This window comes from Canis lupus, chromosome 27 (genome assembly GCF_011100685.1).
Source record: "Canis lupus familiaris isolate Mischka breed German Shepherd chromosome 27, alternate assembly UU_Cfam_GSD_1.0, whole genome shotgun sequence".
NCBI classification, from domain to species: Eukaryota; Metazoa; Chordata; class Mammalia; order Carnivora; family Canidae; genus Canis; species Canis lupus.
Window position 1 is genome coordinate 43,609,079 of NC_049248.1, and position 16,642 is coordinate 43,625,720.

Genomic DNA, 16,642 nt, shown 5'->3' on the forward strand with positions numbered 1-16,642 from the left:
CGTGCAGGGATCCCCGCCGCGGCCCGCAGGGGTGGGGGGAGGCGGGCGGGACAGGGAGCGGAGGGGGATGGAGGGGCGGGAGCCCGCGCGCGCGAGCCGGGTGCGGGGCAGGGAGCGGGTGAGGCGGGGTTGGGGGGGTCCGGGGCCGATCCCCGCGCGCGCCGCCCCGCCCCCGCGCGAGGCGGCCGCGGCGCCGGCCCCTCCCACCCCTTTAACGCTTAAAGGGACACTCCCCTTTAAGGCGGGCGCCCGCGCGCCCCGGCCCCGCCCTTCGGGGGCGCGCGCGGCGGCGGCTCGGCCGGGAGCGCACGTGCGGGCGGGCGGGCGGGAGCGGGGGAGGGGCGGCGCCGGGGGCGCGCGCGCTGGGCGCTGCTGGGCTGCGGCGGCGGCGGCGGTTACTATGGCGGAGTCGGCCGGAGCCTCCTCCTTCCTGCCCCTCGTCGTGCTCCTGCTGGCGGGCGGCGGCGGGCCGGGGCCCCGGGGGATCCAGGGTGAGTCCCCGGCCGGGGCGGAGGCGGCGGGCGCGCGCGAGGCCCGGGGCCGCGGCCCCCTCCCCAGGCGCACGGCGCGGCGGCGCGGGGGGCGCGGGGGGCGCGGGGGAGGCGGGGGCCCGGCGGGCGCGGCGGCCCCTGCAGCCCGACCCCGCGCCGGCCCCCTCCAGCGGGGCGGGGGCCGGGGAGCCCCGGGGGCGCGCGGCCGGCTCCCTGCTCCGCGGAGGGGCGCGGGTGGGCCCCCGAGCCGCGGGGTCCGCGCGTCCAGGGCCGGGGGCCCCCCCCAGGTGCTCTGTGCCGCCCCGAGGTCTCCTGGTGCTGCGAGCCCTTGCGCACCTCCAATGACAGGGGCAGGGGGTCTCTAACCTTCCCTTAGGGACCTGCCCTGGGGCGTCCCTACCTCCCCTCCCTCGCTCGCGTTCTGGAGAGGGAGCCCCCCCGCCCCGACGCGCAGCCCCTCCGAGTTCAGCGGGGCACCCCCCCCCCCCACGGACACATGCCCGGAGGAAGCGAGACCAACAGGCCCCTAAACGTGGGGTTTTTTTTTTTCCCCTTTTTTTTTTTTTTTTTTGAGCTTGGCTTTGGAATCTCTCTAACCCTAGGAAACCTGGTTCCAGAACGGTTAATCTGCATCTAGGTGTATTTGCTTTCCGCCTGGCTTCCCCCCGCCCCCCACCCCCAGCGCACCGCACCCCACCCCACCCCACCCCACCCCAGGGGGCCCATTCAGGTAGTCACTTTGTGGATGCCTCTCAGGTGAAATCCTAGAACCTCCCTCCTACCCCCCAAGATCATGTAAAGATCCCACCCCTGGATGGGCTCCCCCTCACCCCCCACCCCTCCACCCCTCCGGCCCTTGGTCAGCACTTATTTACCTGCCCACACAATCCCTGTGGCCCGGCCCTGCCCCCCACGCACTCCCCCACCCTCACACACCCCTCACCTTCCAGCCCCCACAGCCTTCTGCTCCCTGATCCCACCCCCACCCTCCTCCCGGATAGAGGTGGGTACCTTTCCGTGGGACACACCGGCCTGGGCGTGTTGTTTATGAGGCTTTGGGGGCTGAGAAGAGCCGCCGAAACCCTAAAATACCCCGATTTAAGAGAGTCGTCTGGGATGTGTTTTGGCATTGGGGTAGCAGATGCAGGTTATATTTGGCAGTTCTATCGAAGTGATTATTGACCCACAGATGGATCCGGGAGAGGCGATCAGGGCTGTATTGGCCCCTGATGTACAAAGCCCGGGCTTTGACTCCTTCCTCTGCAGCCCCTCACCTCCCGGCTCTGGGAGAGCCAGTGTGCAGTTCTGTGGCTGCCCTCGCCACTAAAAATAAAGATTCTCAGGTGGGCTCAGGCTTCCTTAATAAACCAGACACACGCGAGAAGACATCAGCTTGCTTGGGAGTCTGGAAAACAAGTTCATTATCGCCAGCTTTGATATTTGTTCCCAGCGGTGGAGCCTGTGCAGTGGGGTCTTTGTTCGCTGGCTAATGCTTGTGTTAGGCACCTCGTGTGTGTTCCTGGGGCCCGCCGCTCTGCGCGCGGGTGATCTGCCGTGGGGTCTGGTGGCCGTGGGGAAGGTCTGCGAAAGGCGGCTGACAGTTGTGGTGAGATGATGCTCTCCGTGAATAATGTTTGCTTGCTGGGCCTTATCGTGGGCCATGTTTCTGGAATGTGTAACATAATGTCATTTCTCTAGTAGGATAGTAAATAAGGAGACTCAGTCTTGGGGGTTGTCATTCTTGCGTGTGTCCGGAGAAATCTTGAGGTTCTTCCCATAGAACGTTTTGTACCCTGTCCCTGATATATTGAAGATTTTTAACCACCATTTCCCTGTTGATTTGGTGTAGCGTCTGCGGGGTTTTTCTTGTGGTGAGCCTAGTTAAGAATGTTTCACTGGTAATCCAGCTTAGGACAGAGGGGTTTTTTTGTTTGTTTGTTTGTTTTATTTTATTTATTTAATTTTTTTGGTAGCCTTCCTAAAATGGATGTTTGTTAGGGTGAGGATGGGGTGGGCATGATGGGGAGTTAGTTTCTTTTTTTGGTAAATTGGAAATTAGGTTGTGTGTCCAGCAAACATTCTCGAAGGCCTTTAAACTTCTTGGCCAGACACTACAGTTTTTTCCGGGACACATGTAGTTGCCAATAGTGCATGCTACAGAGACCACTGTTGCAAAAGGCTGGAGTAAAACGTCAGTTCTGGGAAAAATAGAGGCTGTGGGATAACAAGAAGTTGATTGCTTTCCTCCCCTGCACTTCCTCTGTGCGCTCCCCTAGGTGAGCTGGGGGAGTGGCCGGGCCGGCAGCCCCGCGCCTGCCCTGCCGCTCCCTGGGACTTGACATGAGGGCAGCGGGGCTGGGTGCTCCTGCTGGCGCATTAACCGCCACTTGGGAAAAGGCCGGTGACCAGGAGAATGAATTCCGGGTTATGAGCAGCCTTCACTTGACAGGCGTAGCAGGTTTTTGAGGCCTCGCTTTGGAATTTTCACATGGGTCTTTGAAAATGTAAAGTCGCCTTAGTTGGTGGAGGGAGAACAGGACATTCATTTCTTAAGACAAAAGCAACGAGGGAGACATTTGAGGTTCTGATAGGAACATTCTGAATTTCTGTGAACAGACTTGAAAATCTAATTCCAGGCCAAGTCCTTGTACTCTCGTTGAGTGGACGCGGATTTGAGGTGCAGTGGGAGTGAGCCCTGTGAGGGAAAAAGAGAATTCTCTGGTTGGTTATTTGTTAGAAGAGCTCCTGGAACAGATGTGATTAAAACATAATAAAATGGCCACTCTGGTTAAAGGTTGGGGCCAGACGGAGGGAGGAGGCCAGATCGCAGCCCCGGAACTTTGCTCCCTTACAGGTTGTCCTTGAGCGAGTCACTTGCTTAACCTTTCGGTGACTGCCTCAGTTTTCCCTCTGCCGTGCGAGGAAGTAGTCCGTGGAGTTCCTGCTGGGACATTTGTGAGACTCACTCACTGATAGCCAGTTGGCGGAGAGGTATTTTTAGACACAGTCTCTGACTTCAGGGAACAAGCAATGTTGGGTTACTTCTTATCTTATGGGACAGAATAACATACTCTCGGGGTTGATAGAAGCACCACATGCCACAGAGTGGTTCACTTCTTCGGATTTGTGCCTTTTTTTTTTTTTTTTCCCTTGGACCGTTTCAGATTTCCTCCAGGTAATTTCTGTCTTTTGACAGGCGCTTACGTCGGAGACCGGGCAGGTACCTGTGCTAATCAAAGACAGTCTGGAGGGAGTGACCTGCTTTAGGCTTTATTGGTTTGGCAACGTTTTAATTCTTACGCAACTCTGGGTATGTTTATGGCACTATGTAAATGTTACATAAGAACATGGAGGCTGAGAGGTGGCTGGAATGGTGCCTGTGAACACAGGAAGGTTAGACTGAGGACTTCATCCGAAAGGACCTTGGGAATCTGCAATCAGCACAGGAAGAAGCTGCACTTCATTTTCCTCTAAAACCCTTTTTAGATGATTGTGTCTTTCAGGTGGACTGCTGTGTTATAAATAGGTTTATTCTCCACCGGTGAGCTAATTGTAACCTTGCTACCAAAATATGAATCAGTAAACGAGGAGACGAGGAGACGTGCTGCTTCTTTCGGCGTGTCCTGTTGGAGCTGCTTGTTGCGTTTGGGAACATGAGTGGAACCGCGTTGCAGTCTGCTCTCATAATAACTCGGGAGTACAGGGTGTCGAGGTGGAATGGAATTCTCAGTTCGTGGTGCTTTAGATCTTTATTTTTGAAGGTTAAATTAGAATACTGAAGTGGCTCTTTTGTTTTAATTTTGAAATCCTTATTGTTTACTGTTCAAGTTTTGCTCGGAGCAGCAGTGAACATTAATTCTGGAATCCCGCCTCTTTGTCTTGAATTCTTGTGTTACTTGTCTGTTACAGTAGGAGCTGATGTAAGAGGGTCTTATCTCATTTTCCTCTCTGTGTTTATAAAAAGAAGATCCTAGAGTCCTCTTTCTCATCCATCCTTCTGACGTTGGAGGTGCTGCTGGCATTCGGAGCCCATCAGTTCCGCCTCGACTGGGAATGCTGAAGCATTTGAAGGGATCAGCTCCTCAGACCTGCAGTTCAATCTGCATTTCTCCCACTCTGTAGGCACCACCTCATGGCCAGGTTCAAATACCTACCCACCTGCTCTGGGGTTTTGCCCTTCTCAGTGCCTCTCGCACGTGTGGTTTGACCTGAGCTTGGGCTTCCAGAGGTACCGTCCCTGCTCTTGCCTCTTCTCTCTGCCTGCTGGCTTCTCCATCAAGGATAGATGTAAAACCAAGCAAAAATACGATTTCAGAGTGTATCTCTCTTTCCCTTACTTGGTAGAGCTGCCAGCGTTTGGTTGAGCCCTGAAGTTTGCATCCCAGACCATCTTACCAGCTCGCCGGGTTTCAGAGACAGTGCCACTTGAGGCACTGTCTGGTATTCTTGTTGGTTGAGGCAGCTCTGGTATTCTTTTTGGTTCTCTTTCTTCTCTCTCCACTTCATCCTAAGCCTGCATTTGTCTTACTAAATATTTGGAATTTTTTTAAAGATTTTATTTATTTACTCATGGGAGACACAGAGAGAGGCAGAGACACAGGCAGAGGGAGAAGCAGGCTCCCTGCAGGGAGCCCGATGTGGGACTCGATCTCGGATCCCAGATCCCGGGATCACGGCCTGGGCCGAAGGCAGACGCTCAGCCGCTGAGCCACCCAGGCGTCCCTAAATATTTGGAATTTAACATGATGAAAGTAATTGCCCGTCCCTTTAGAGTATCCATCACTTCTGGTATTTACATGATTACATATAGGAGAGTTCTTTACTCATTAGGTTGGGTATATGCCTGGAATGGTTCTTGGCTTGGGGAAATAATCCCAAGAGAATAAGATGGACAAAAATCCCTAAATCCCTAACTGTCATGGAACTTAAAATAGCAGTGGCTTAGACAGAAAATAAATAAGTAAACACAATTCTCAGTCCTAAGTGCTCTGGAGAAAATAAAACAGAATTATGTGCTAGAGTGTGCTGAGAACCACCATGTCCTCTCTCAGATTCACTGTTTCATCTGTAAAATGAGGCTCATATAGTCAAGTGTCATTATTCATGGTACTTCTGTTCTGTAAAGTTGACTGGAACACTGGATTAGCGAGTACTGAGCCGCTGCTCCTAGGGGAATGACGGGGCTTGTTCCTGTGAGCCCCTGGTCACTATATTTCCACTGACCCATCAGTACATAACCTTGCTATGTATGTGTTTCTGTTTAAAGACGCCTTATTTAATATATATTGTTGGTTCATTAACCTTGAACTTGAGGCCAGCAGCACTATAATGCAAGCCTGAACGACAGTTATCTGATATAGGTATTTTCTCTGCAAGGCACATCATTGTCTGCTTGAGCTTTGGAACACTGGAGAGCATTTTAGCACCATTCTTGGGGGCCATTTTAAACAGTGAAATCCCCACCGCCAGCAAAAACAAAAACAAAAAGGTGAAAAGCATGGCACAGGGTATACTGTGAAAAGAACACTTATTTACAATGTGAAAGCTGAGACAAGAAGGCAGAGCATGGTTACCTTGTTTGCCATCAGCTGGGAACATGTGCATTGGGTGACTTGGTTTTTTTTTTTTTTTTTTTACCACTCTGAACATCTGTGAATGACCATGAAAGCACCGAGAGTATTGATTTGGGGGTTACAGATAAATTTTAGTGAATATAGAATCTATGAAACATGAGAATCACCTGTATTTTGTTAAAGCTATATAGATCATTTGTGGCAGGGAAAAATTATATCCTATGGAATTCTAAGGATTCCTAGATGGTTTCATTGAACCAGAATTTGAATATAGAGAGAAGTCCCATTTCCAGCCTGTAAATATATAATAATCTGAAGTAACTATGCCTATACTTACCTGGCAGGGGAGATACCATGATCATGAAGTAACTATGCCTAAATACAGTGATCTAAGTCAATATATAGTGATAGTGAGCTGAAGATTCCTTTAGCTCACTCATTTATTGAGCACATACCATGTGCCAGGCACTGTCGTAGGTGCTAGAGATGTAACAGTAGGAGAAAGGACATACAAAAATGCCTTCGTTGATGAAGCTTAACCTTCTGGCTTGTGAGAGATAATAAGTAAAATATAAGGTGATTTTTCCTACCGCAGTCTGCCCTCTGCCTCCGCCCCCCAAGATTTCCTGCCTTTGGAATATAGGACCTTCCAATTACTGAGCATGAATCTAGGTACTGCCTTGAAGGGATTTTGCTGATGCGATTAAGGTCCCAAATCAGTTGATCTTCAGCTAAGGGGACTGGTGTGATCGACCTGACCTAACCACACTAGGTCTTTGAAAGCAGTTTTCTCAGCTGGTTGCAAAAAAGGAAGTCAGAAATGCTCCAGCTGGTTTGGAAGAAAGTAAACATCCGTGTGTGAACTGCCCAGGGGGCCACCTGGCTGAGAGTGGTCCCTGGCTGTCAGCAAGGAGGCAAAAGGGAACCTCAGGTTTCCATCCACAAGGCAGTGGAGTTTGCCAACAACCGGTGAGCTTGAAAGAGGTCCCAGCCCTGGATGAGAAGGCAGCCCGGGCCAACCCCAGTCACGCTGTGCCTGGACTTCTGACCTACAGAAACTGAGATAGTAAATAAGTGGTGTTTTTAAAAATGTGTGTGTGGTGGCTCAGAGGGATATGTGAGGAGAAGGGAAGCAGGAAGGGAACTAGCTATCTAAGGTAAGCTCAGGGAGACTGAGACCTGGTGCCCGGTCATGCTGTTAATGGAGCTCTCATGTGAAAAGTCCTTGGACTGCACGTGGCCTTCGCCTACTGCCAGTTACCTTTTCCTAGATATTTATGATTGATTGGAGGAGAGAGGGAGAGAGGAGATTGTGGGTGCTTTGGAGATAAGTTTTTTTTTTTTTTTTTTTTTAGGTAGTCCCAATGTTTGGGTTGAGGAATCTGAACTGAAGCCTGTCTATTTTTATTAGGTAGTTATGGTGAACCTGTCTTGCCCCAGATCTTCGTGTGTTGACTTGGTGTACACTTGTGTATTACAGTTTATTTTATTTTATTTTTTTAAAGATTTTATTTATTCATGAGAGACACACAGAGAGAGAGGCAGAGACACAGGCAGAGGGAGAAGCAGGCTCCCTGCAAGGAGCCTGATGCGGGACTCCCCCTCAGGACCCTGGGATCCTGACCCGAACCGAAGGCAGACGCTCAACCACTGAGCCACCCAGGTGCCCCTGTATTACAGTTTATAATCGGGGTCGATAAGATTGAATTGTAATCAGTGTTCATTTCTAACATCCAGGACCAAGCTGAATGGTGAGAGGGATACTGAGGAAAGAGTCTGTCCTTGCTCTTAAGAAGTTTACACGGATTGACCTTTCTTCTTGTTGCAACAACCACACAACTAGGAAGAGTTTTGACCCTTCTCGTGCACCTGGGTGACAGAAGTAGTAAAGGCATCTGGTTTACTGAACGTTTACTATATACTCAGGTGTGATGCTGGGGACTTGGGTTATGTCAGTTACTCTGTGCAGCTACCCTCTGAGCATTCTCATCCCCGTTTTACAGATGAGGCAACTGAGGCATGGGGAGGTTCAGTGGCTCAGGTCTATTGGACCCCAAAGCATGTGCTCTGAGTGCTGTACTGTCCCACATCCTACGAGGACTGTGCAAGTCATTTTCTAACCAGTCTCTGCCTCCAGTCTCACACCTGTCATCCATCTCGTTGCTGGATTTAACTTTGGGGAGAGCATGCCCTCTGCGTCTTGTGGTTCCACTGCTTTCATGTGGCCTCCAGGATCAACCCAGACCCCTTCACCTGGCGTCATGGTGCACCTGATGTGGTCTCATCTTCCTTACTGTCCTTGTCTCCAGCTGGAACCTGGCATTGTCCATTCGCTGTGGACCTAATATGCCTTGTGTTTTGCTTGGCCTTGGCCTTCTCTTCTTGGCCAAAGTGACCACCCTCCAGTGTGGGACCTCCTTTGTCCTTCTGCTGTCCCGCTGGTCAGTGGTTCTATCCTCTCTGCTTTTCTCTTTGGTCTGCTCCTCCCACTCTCCCAGCCTCTGCCCCGTAAAAATGGATGCTAGGAACTAGTTTATTCTTTTTTATGTGGCTTTGTCCTGTCACAGACCCTTGCACATTTTAAGTACTTATAATAAGTTTGTTTAATTGGATCCATTCAGTTTTTTCCCATCCTCTCAGCAATATCCTAGGTATAATTCCAGTTCTGGCCTGCTGTGCTTTTGGTATCTCCTCTATATGCAGTTGGGTTTTTTGTTTTTTGTTTTTTTAAGATTTTTAAGATTTTCTGTGTTCATGAGAGACACACAGAGAGAGGCAGAGACGCAGGCAGAAGGAGAAGCCGGCTCCGTGCGGGGAGCCCGATGTGGGACTCGATCCCGGGACCCTGGGATCACACCCTGGGCCAAAGGCAGATGTTCAACTGCTGAACCACCCAGACATCCCTCTATATGCAGTTTTTATCCCGGTCACTCAGAAATGCTGCAAACATTTGAGTTACTTGGAACACGATAAGCTCTCTCTTCCTACCTCACCTCTTTCATCTCTGTTTCATTCTACCACCTACCCATTTTATTCCAGCCAAATGTGCTTGATCTCAGCCTCATTAGTTTTATTCTCAGCCCTGGCTGATTTTTTTTTCTCCTTCATTGTCCCAGTTGCCTGAAACCATTCCTCCTATTCCTCTTCTCACTCAAAACCGTGACGTACACGACTCCTCTCCACTCATCCATAGTATAGTAAATAGGTCAGGAAGCAAATACAAAATACCGCTCATAAACATCCTCCCCTGCCCTAATGAGCCACAAAAACGTCTATTTAAGTGCAACAAAGAAAGAAAACAGAATGGTTTTCCATGTTCGTTATAAACTGTTAAGTAAAGGAGAAGTACCAGGTTACTTGCAGACTGTCCGAATGGGACAGCTGAGTCCATACGCTTGGGTCCGAGGAACGACCAGGCACGCTGTGTAGTAAGACGCGCTCATTCCAGTTTTACCGTGACACTCTCCTGGGCAGCAGGTGGGCCCTTGCTAAGATATTCAGGTATTTACAGTCAGCCATAAATTAAGTTGCAATGACAGGTCTCCTTAGCATAAACATCAAACGTCTCTTTTTGAGGGAGAACAAAGCTTTCATTCTCTAGACCTGAGGCTTAAGGGTGAACTTGTTTAAACAGCTCTCTAGGGTTGGGTTTGTCTCCAAGTAGAATGTCAGAAAGGCAGTTGGTGGAATAGATAGTGTGTGGAGCTGGCTTTTCAAACACCTTTCTCTTATGCAAACCCCATTCCGAGACCTTTTCCCAGATTGGAATTAAATACCAAGCTTATCAAGTGTCTTATTGTTAAATCTCTGGTTTTTTTTTTTTTTCCCCTCCTCATACAAATAGCTTCCTTTATTAAGTCAGTTACATTTTTTTTCCTAAGTGCTTTTTTTTTCACCAGTACAGTTTTTGGTTTTGTAGGTACTACTCAATTGCACATGTAAAATTTGACTTCATTTTGGCCCTTGGGTACTTGAGAGGTTTGGTTTTATTTTGTTTTAATGTGTTTTTAAAATCTAATTTTGATGATTATGAAGGGTGAAGATGTAACTTGGGTCTCTTTTATCAACCAGTAGCATCTAATTGCTTTACTTTAACACTGCATGATATTTCTACTTAGGTTTGGGTTTTCGCTGTTGGTGCATTGTCAGTTCCCAGTTATTGTCTCCCGTCACCCCTACCAGGGGAACCGACCGTTACCTCTGTTTCGTGATGGTTTCATGCCCGATGCCTCCATTTTTTAACCTGATTCAGGATTTTCCTAAACATTTTGGCAGTTGTCTAGATCAAGAGTTACTGGACAACATTTTTCTTTTTTCTTTGCCTTTTTAAAGCAGCACGACCCTTTTAAGAATACAAATGTAGAAATGTATGTACAGCAGATAAAAGCCACTCCTGGGAGAGCCCCCTTCCCTCTCAAGTTATTAGGCTGAGATTTATTGCCTGAGATTTATTAAGCGCAGCGCTATTTGCCAGGCACTTTGCTAGACACCAGTGAGAAAATGGTGAAGCAAAGCAGGGCAGTGGCTCCCCCCTTGTGGAGCTCTGAGGTTCCTGGGACATCTTGGAGAGCACAGGGATTCAGGATGAATACAGTCTGAAGAACACGAGACCTCCAGGTTGTTTTTTCCCTTGTTATTTATTTATTAATTTAAGTAACCTCGGCACCTACGGTGGGGCTCAGACTCATGACCCCAAGATCAAGAGTTGTGTGCTCTACCCTGGGCCAGGTGCCCCAAGTTGGTTTTTTTTTTCCTCTATGCACGTGTTAGGTGTTTAATGTTTTAGTTTTATAATTGAGATTATACATACTGCTTTTCAAAGACTTGGTATTTTTTAAATTTATGGTAAAACACAACAGAAAATTTACAATTTTTAACCATTTTATTTATTTTCATTTTTAACTATTTTAAAGTGTATAATTCAGTGGTGTTAAGTACTTTCATAATGTTATCACCACTATCTAGTACTAGAACTTTTTCCTTACCCCAGAGGAAACCCAGTAACCCATTAAGCAGTTACTTCCCATCCTCCCTCCCACTCTGCCCCCAGCCCCTGACAACCATTAATGTGCTTCCTGGATATTTAATGTAAATGGAATCATAGGGCAGCCCGGGTGGCTCAGTGGTTTAGTGCCGCCTTCAGCCCAGGGCGTGATCCTGGAGACCCGGGATCGAGGATCGAGTCCCACATCAGGCTCCCTGCATGGAGCCTGCTTCTCCCTCTGCCTGTGTCTCTGCGCCTCTCTCTCTCTCTCTCTCTCTCTCATGAAAAAATAAATATAAATAAATGGAATCATAAGCTTTCACTTTACATAGTGTTTTTAAAGTTCATATTGTAGTGTATATCAAAAGTTTATTCATTTTTATGACTGAATAATACACCACTGTTTGAATAGACCACATTTTGGTTTGCCTTCATTATTTGATAGACATTTGGGTTGTTTCCACCTTTGACTATATGCGTAGTGCTATTATGAACATTCGTGTGCAAGTTTTTGTATGAACACTTATTTCCAGTCTTTTGGATATACACCTATGAGTAGAATTGCTGGGTTATATGGTAATTCAACATTTAATTTATGGAGGAACCATTGAACTGTTTTGCCCTGAGCCAAAGGCAGACCCTTAACCACTGAGCCACCCAGGCATCCCATCTTTTTCATTTTCTTATGGCCTTCCTAGTGGGTGTGAAGTGGTGTCTCGTGGTTTTGATTTACACCTACATTTAAAATTCATTTGCATCTGGGATGATATTGGACATCTTTTCATGTGCTTGTTGGCCATTTGTGTATCTTTTTTGGGGAAATGTCTATTCAAGTCCTTTGCCCATTTTTTAATTGTTTTATGTTGAGTTATGAGTTCTTTTATTATTGTTATTATTTTTTTTTATTCATGAGAGACAGAGAGAGAGAGGCAGAAACATAAGCAGAGGGAGAAACAGGCAGCATGCATGGAGCCTGATGTGGGACTCAATCCCAGGACTCTGGGATCATGCCCTGAGCCAAAGGCAGGCGCTCAGCCACAGCCACCCAGGCGTCCTGGGTTATGAGTTCTTTATGTATTCTGAATACTAGGCAGTTATTAGATACATGACTTACAAATATTTTCTCCTGTTCCATAGGTTGTTTTGTATTCTCTTGATATTGTCCATTGATGCACAGAAGGTTTTATTTTTTTAAGATTTTAATTGTTCATTTGACAGAAAATGAGAGCCCAAGCAGGGGAGCAGCAGGAGAAGAGGGAGAAGCAGGCTCCCCCCTGAGCAGGGAGCCTAATATGGGGCTCAATCCCAGGGCCTCAGGATCATGACCTGAGCCGAAGGCAGACAGACGCCTGACTGACTGAGCCACCCACGTACCCCACGGAAGGTTTTAATTTTGATGAAGGCCAGTTTATGTATTTTTCTTTTGTCACTTGTACTTTGGGTATGCTATCTAAGACAGCGTTGCTAAATCCAAAGTCCTGAAGCTTTACCTCTGTTTTTTTTTTTAAGTTTTAGAAGTTTTAGAATACAAGTCATAGCTTTTATATATTTAGCTCATTGATCCGTTTTGAATTAATTTTTTGTATATGGGGACGCCTGGGTGGCTCAGCAGTTATACATTTGCCTTCGGCTCAGGGTGTGATCCTGGGTCCTGGGATCGAGTCCCACGTCGGGCTCCCTGCATGGAGCCTGCTTCTCCCTCTGCCTGTGTTTCTGCCTCTCTCTGTGTCTCTCAGGAATAGATAAATAAAATCTTTAAAAAAAAAATGTTGTATATGGTGTGAAGTAAGGGTCGACTTCATTCTTTTGCATGTGGATATCTACTTGTCTAGCATCATTTGTTGAAGACTAGTCCTTCCCCCTGAATGGTCTAGACATTCTTGTCAAGAATAAGTCAGTTATGGTTGTATAGGTTGGTTTCTGGACTCTCAATTCTATCCCATTGCTTTATGTGGCTATACTTAATGCCACTACCACACTGTTTTGATTGCTATAGCTTTGTAGTACGTTCTGAAATCAGGAAGTGTGAGTCATCCAACTTTGTTCTTCTTTTTCCCCCAAGATCATTTTGGCTACTCAGACTCAGAGTTGCAGTCCTGTCCTATCCTCAGGAAGCTGTAGGGGGATTGGATAAGGTCCAAGGAAGACTAATTAAAATAATCATGCGTTGTAATAGGCTATTCTTATCAGTTTGGCCTGTCTGATGGATGCTGCCATCTGGAAGGAGGAGGGCGGAGAGTCAGTTTATGATCGAACCGTAATGTGAAGAGGAAGGGCTACACAAGCTGGTTTGGGCAGCTCATCTTGGATGCTGTAGAACTAGAAAGCTGCCCGGTGAGGTTTGGAAGAGGCGAGCTTAGTGTCTTAGCGTACCTGAGCAGGACAGTGCCCTGTGGTGCTACAAAACTGGTGAAGCTTATTATCCCAAGGAGTGATTAATATAAGCTAAAAATCATAAATATTGTAGCTTTACAATGTTTAAGGACGTTTGTGGATCTTTATCTGCCGGGACAACTGCGGATGTTTTGTGGCTTGCCTCTTACCTTCTGAGGTTGGTGCCGCCACCTGTGCTCTCCCCCCCGCCCCCCCCCCCCGCCCCGTGCCCTGGAGATGTGTTCTGGGGCAGAGTAGTGGACTGAGTGGCTGAGTCTGTGCCCGGAGGGCGGTTTTGGGAATTCCCATGAGCCACGGGCCCGCTGAGTCCTCCCGGTATATGCCAGTGGGTCAGAGAACCCAGCCCATTGCCCTGCCTGCAGTGGGGTTGTCTTCGCCGAGACTCGGCTGTTAATGCCTCCGTAACACGCAGCTAGACGGAGGCTGCGCAGGTTGGGACTTGTTGGTCTTCCTCAAAATACAGCCTCGCTCATGAATCAAATTTGCATCTACATCCTACCACAAACCACCTTCTAATCATATGTTGGAGCCACATTCAAATCCTGCTTAGGTGGTTTTGTCTTCAGTTTAGTTTTGACAGACTTGTTAAGAGCACAGTGCTGTGCTAGTGAGAGCTTTGTTCTAAGCACTTTCGTGGGGGCAGGGAGAGGGAGAGAGAGGATCCCGATCCCACCACCCCGAGATCAGGAGCTGAGCCGAAATCCAGAGTCGGCCGCCTCACCTACTGAGCGGCCCGGGCGCCCCCGCCTTCTGACCACTTTTTAATTCGGTTGTGTCTCCAGTGATTGTGTTACTCCTCTGTTACTGGTTTTCCAACTTATGTTATTTCTACTATGTAACTCCTTGGTTGTGGAATATGGAGAGTCTTAGGTATGTATTGTTTATATGCATGTGTGTAGACTGATTTAACCTGATGAGTCACTGCGAAGTAGATTATAAAGGGCTATTAGCATTCATTAGTCCAGATTTAGTTTTCAAAGAAATCGCGCATAGTTTTGTGATTTCGCATGCTAGTACGTTTATGGTTAAATTCAGTTATTTTTTATGATTTTATTGTCACTTTATTTTGAAAAATGGATGTTAACAGAAAACTGGCCCTAATGTCTATCTTTAAAGTTAAGGAAAAAGTATATCCAATATAAAGCAGAACTTCCCAGTGTTGGATCAGTGGTCCAGACAATGTGAATTTAAAAACAAACTGGATTCAAATTTCAACTGGAGGATTTTAGAGGTCACCTAGTTCATTGCCTTCTTTCTGATTAATCATGAGGAAAATGAGGCTCAGAGAGGTTAAATGACTCGCCCAATGCCACACGACTAGTTACTGGCAGAGCTGAGGCTAAAACGGTCTCTTGCTGTGCTTGCTGTGGTCTTACGGTAACTTGCCACTTCCTAATTAGTGGTTAAAGAGACATTTTCTGTGTGCGAGCCTGCGTGTGCATGCCTGTTTATGTTTGAGTGTTATATTCAGAGGAGAGATTAGAATTTATTGAGCACCTATTTGCTGAGCACTTTTAAAATGTGTTATTCCATATAATTCACACACAGCCCTGTAAAGTGATTATCCCCAGTCCCACTCGACAGATTAGGAAACCAGGGTGCAGGAAGGTTACGAGCGTGCTCGAGGTCACGTGGTTAACGTTAGCGCTGGTGTTGGGGCCTTGGGTCTTCGTGACCCGTCCCTGCCCTAGTGCCCTGCTGTGGCTCTAGCGGTAGTGACCGAAGCCTTTTCAGGGGTGCGAGCAGTCGTGATGGTTCTCTCAAAAATACATCTTTTTCAGACTTCTCCCTCACTCTGTAAACTCTGTCGATGTACCCAGATGTGCGCAGAGAGAACCTTCCTCAGGACACTCACCGCGCTTAGCGGATGTTTGGCTAATCTTCATACCATCTCCGTAAGATAAATGGCATTTTCTGGCTAGGCGGCCGAGGCCCGGGTAGATTCAGAGACTTGCCTAATCCCTTATCACAAACCCGCATGGCCCTGCTCCCAGTTCCGCTCTTCATCCCGTCTCACATAGATTTCGCCACTTTTGTTCTTTCCTGTCTTACACCAAGATTGTTTAAGTACTTCCCAAAAATAATGAGCCACGTGTGGGTGTGTTCGTTCTCCAGAATGAATCACTGTGAAAGAGGCCGTGAACCAGCGGAGGGAGAAGTATCTGGAGCTGGAGCCTCTTGGCCCTGCCGTCTGCTAATTGACAGACTCCGAAGCGAGCCCTTTCTCAGAGGCGGCTCGGGCCTGGCCCCGCGTCCCGGGCGCTCGGAATCGCCCTCGGCGCCCGGAATAGCCCCGACGCTGTTCTCTTTGCCGCGTGTCACGCACGGCACACGTGTTGAGAGGTGTGCACCCCACGGGGAACCCCTTTGTGCCCGCGGCCTCCCCGACCCACGGGGGAGGGGCGCCAGCGGGGGTAGAGGGCTGGGCCTGAGGATCCGAGGGGTGCAGGAGTAAACTCCAGTTAGCGGGAAAAATAAGAGGGGGAGCAAAAAGAGGTATTTGGGGGGGATGAGGCGGTTCCTTCGTCTTTCTTGTGTCTAAAAAGGTTGGAATCCAAGTTTAGGAAGGATGTACTTTTAAAATTCCTTTTATGATTTGGACCCTAGTCCGAAGGGTACCTGCTTTAAACTTCCTGCCCTTGAAAATAGCACGTTACCCTCCGTCAGCAGGGCGTCAGCAGGCAGCCCGGGTGGAATTTCTCCCAGAAGAAAGGGCTCTGATCAGAGGCCTCCTGGGGAGGCTCCACAGCCGCAGCGCAGCGGCGTTTACCTGTCAGCGTGCGCGCTCCTTTGTCTCCTCGGGTGGGAGTGGCGAGGGATTGCATCATTTATGGAAAGCCTGAGGAAGGGGCCTTGGGCACGGAGAGGTTTAGAATCCGTCCTTGGAACTGAAAAGCCGAGAGATGCCTTCCAGTGTGTTGCAGGGAGAGACAAAGATAGCCTGTTCACAGCCTGAAGGGGTGAGTTACAACAGGCGCGTTTTTCACGGGGCTGGTCATAAATGTCTCTTCTCCAGGGGCCTTGGTTTGAATGTAGTCCCACTTGGTACCCAGATAGTATTGGCTGAGTGTCCGGCCGGGACTTGGGTGGGCCCTGCAGCCTCCACTGCCTGCGGGCCGAAGGCATCATTCAGCTCCGGCTCCCAACCTCAGGGTCCTGGTGGCCGCAGCCACACTCCTGCCCGTTCCGAGAGGTCAGGG

At 48.6% G+C, this 16,642-nt stretch overlaps 1 protein-coding gene across 3 annotated transcripts in view; it reads left to right on the forward strand.

The window, feature by feature from the left end:
- The first annotated feature begins 350 nt into the window (after nucleotides 1-350).
- ACVR1B (activin A receptor type 1B) overlaps nucleotides 351-16,642 on the forward strand; it is a 35,937-nt gene continuing 19,645 nt past the window's right edge. For 2 of the 3 annotated variants that reach the window (XM_038577720.1, XM_038577719.1), the window contains exon 1: nucleotides 351-491. In XM_038577720.1, the coding sequence (XP_038433648.1) occupies nucleotides 401-491 (91 nt within the window). In that variant the 5' untranslated portion in view covers nucleotides 351-400. Of the gene's footprint in view, nucleotides 492-16,265; nucleotides 16,403-16,642 lie in introns of those variants that run through there. The other variant, XM_038577721.1, reaches the window with a different exon arrangement.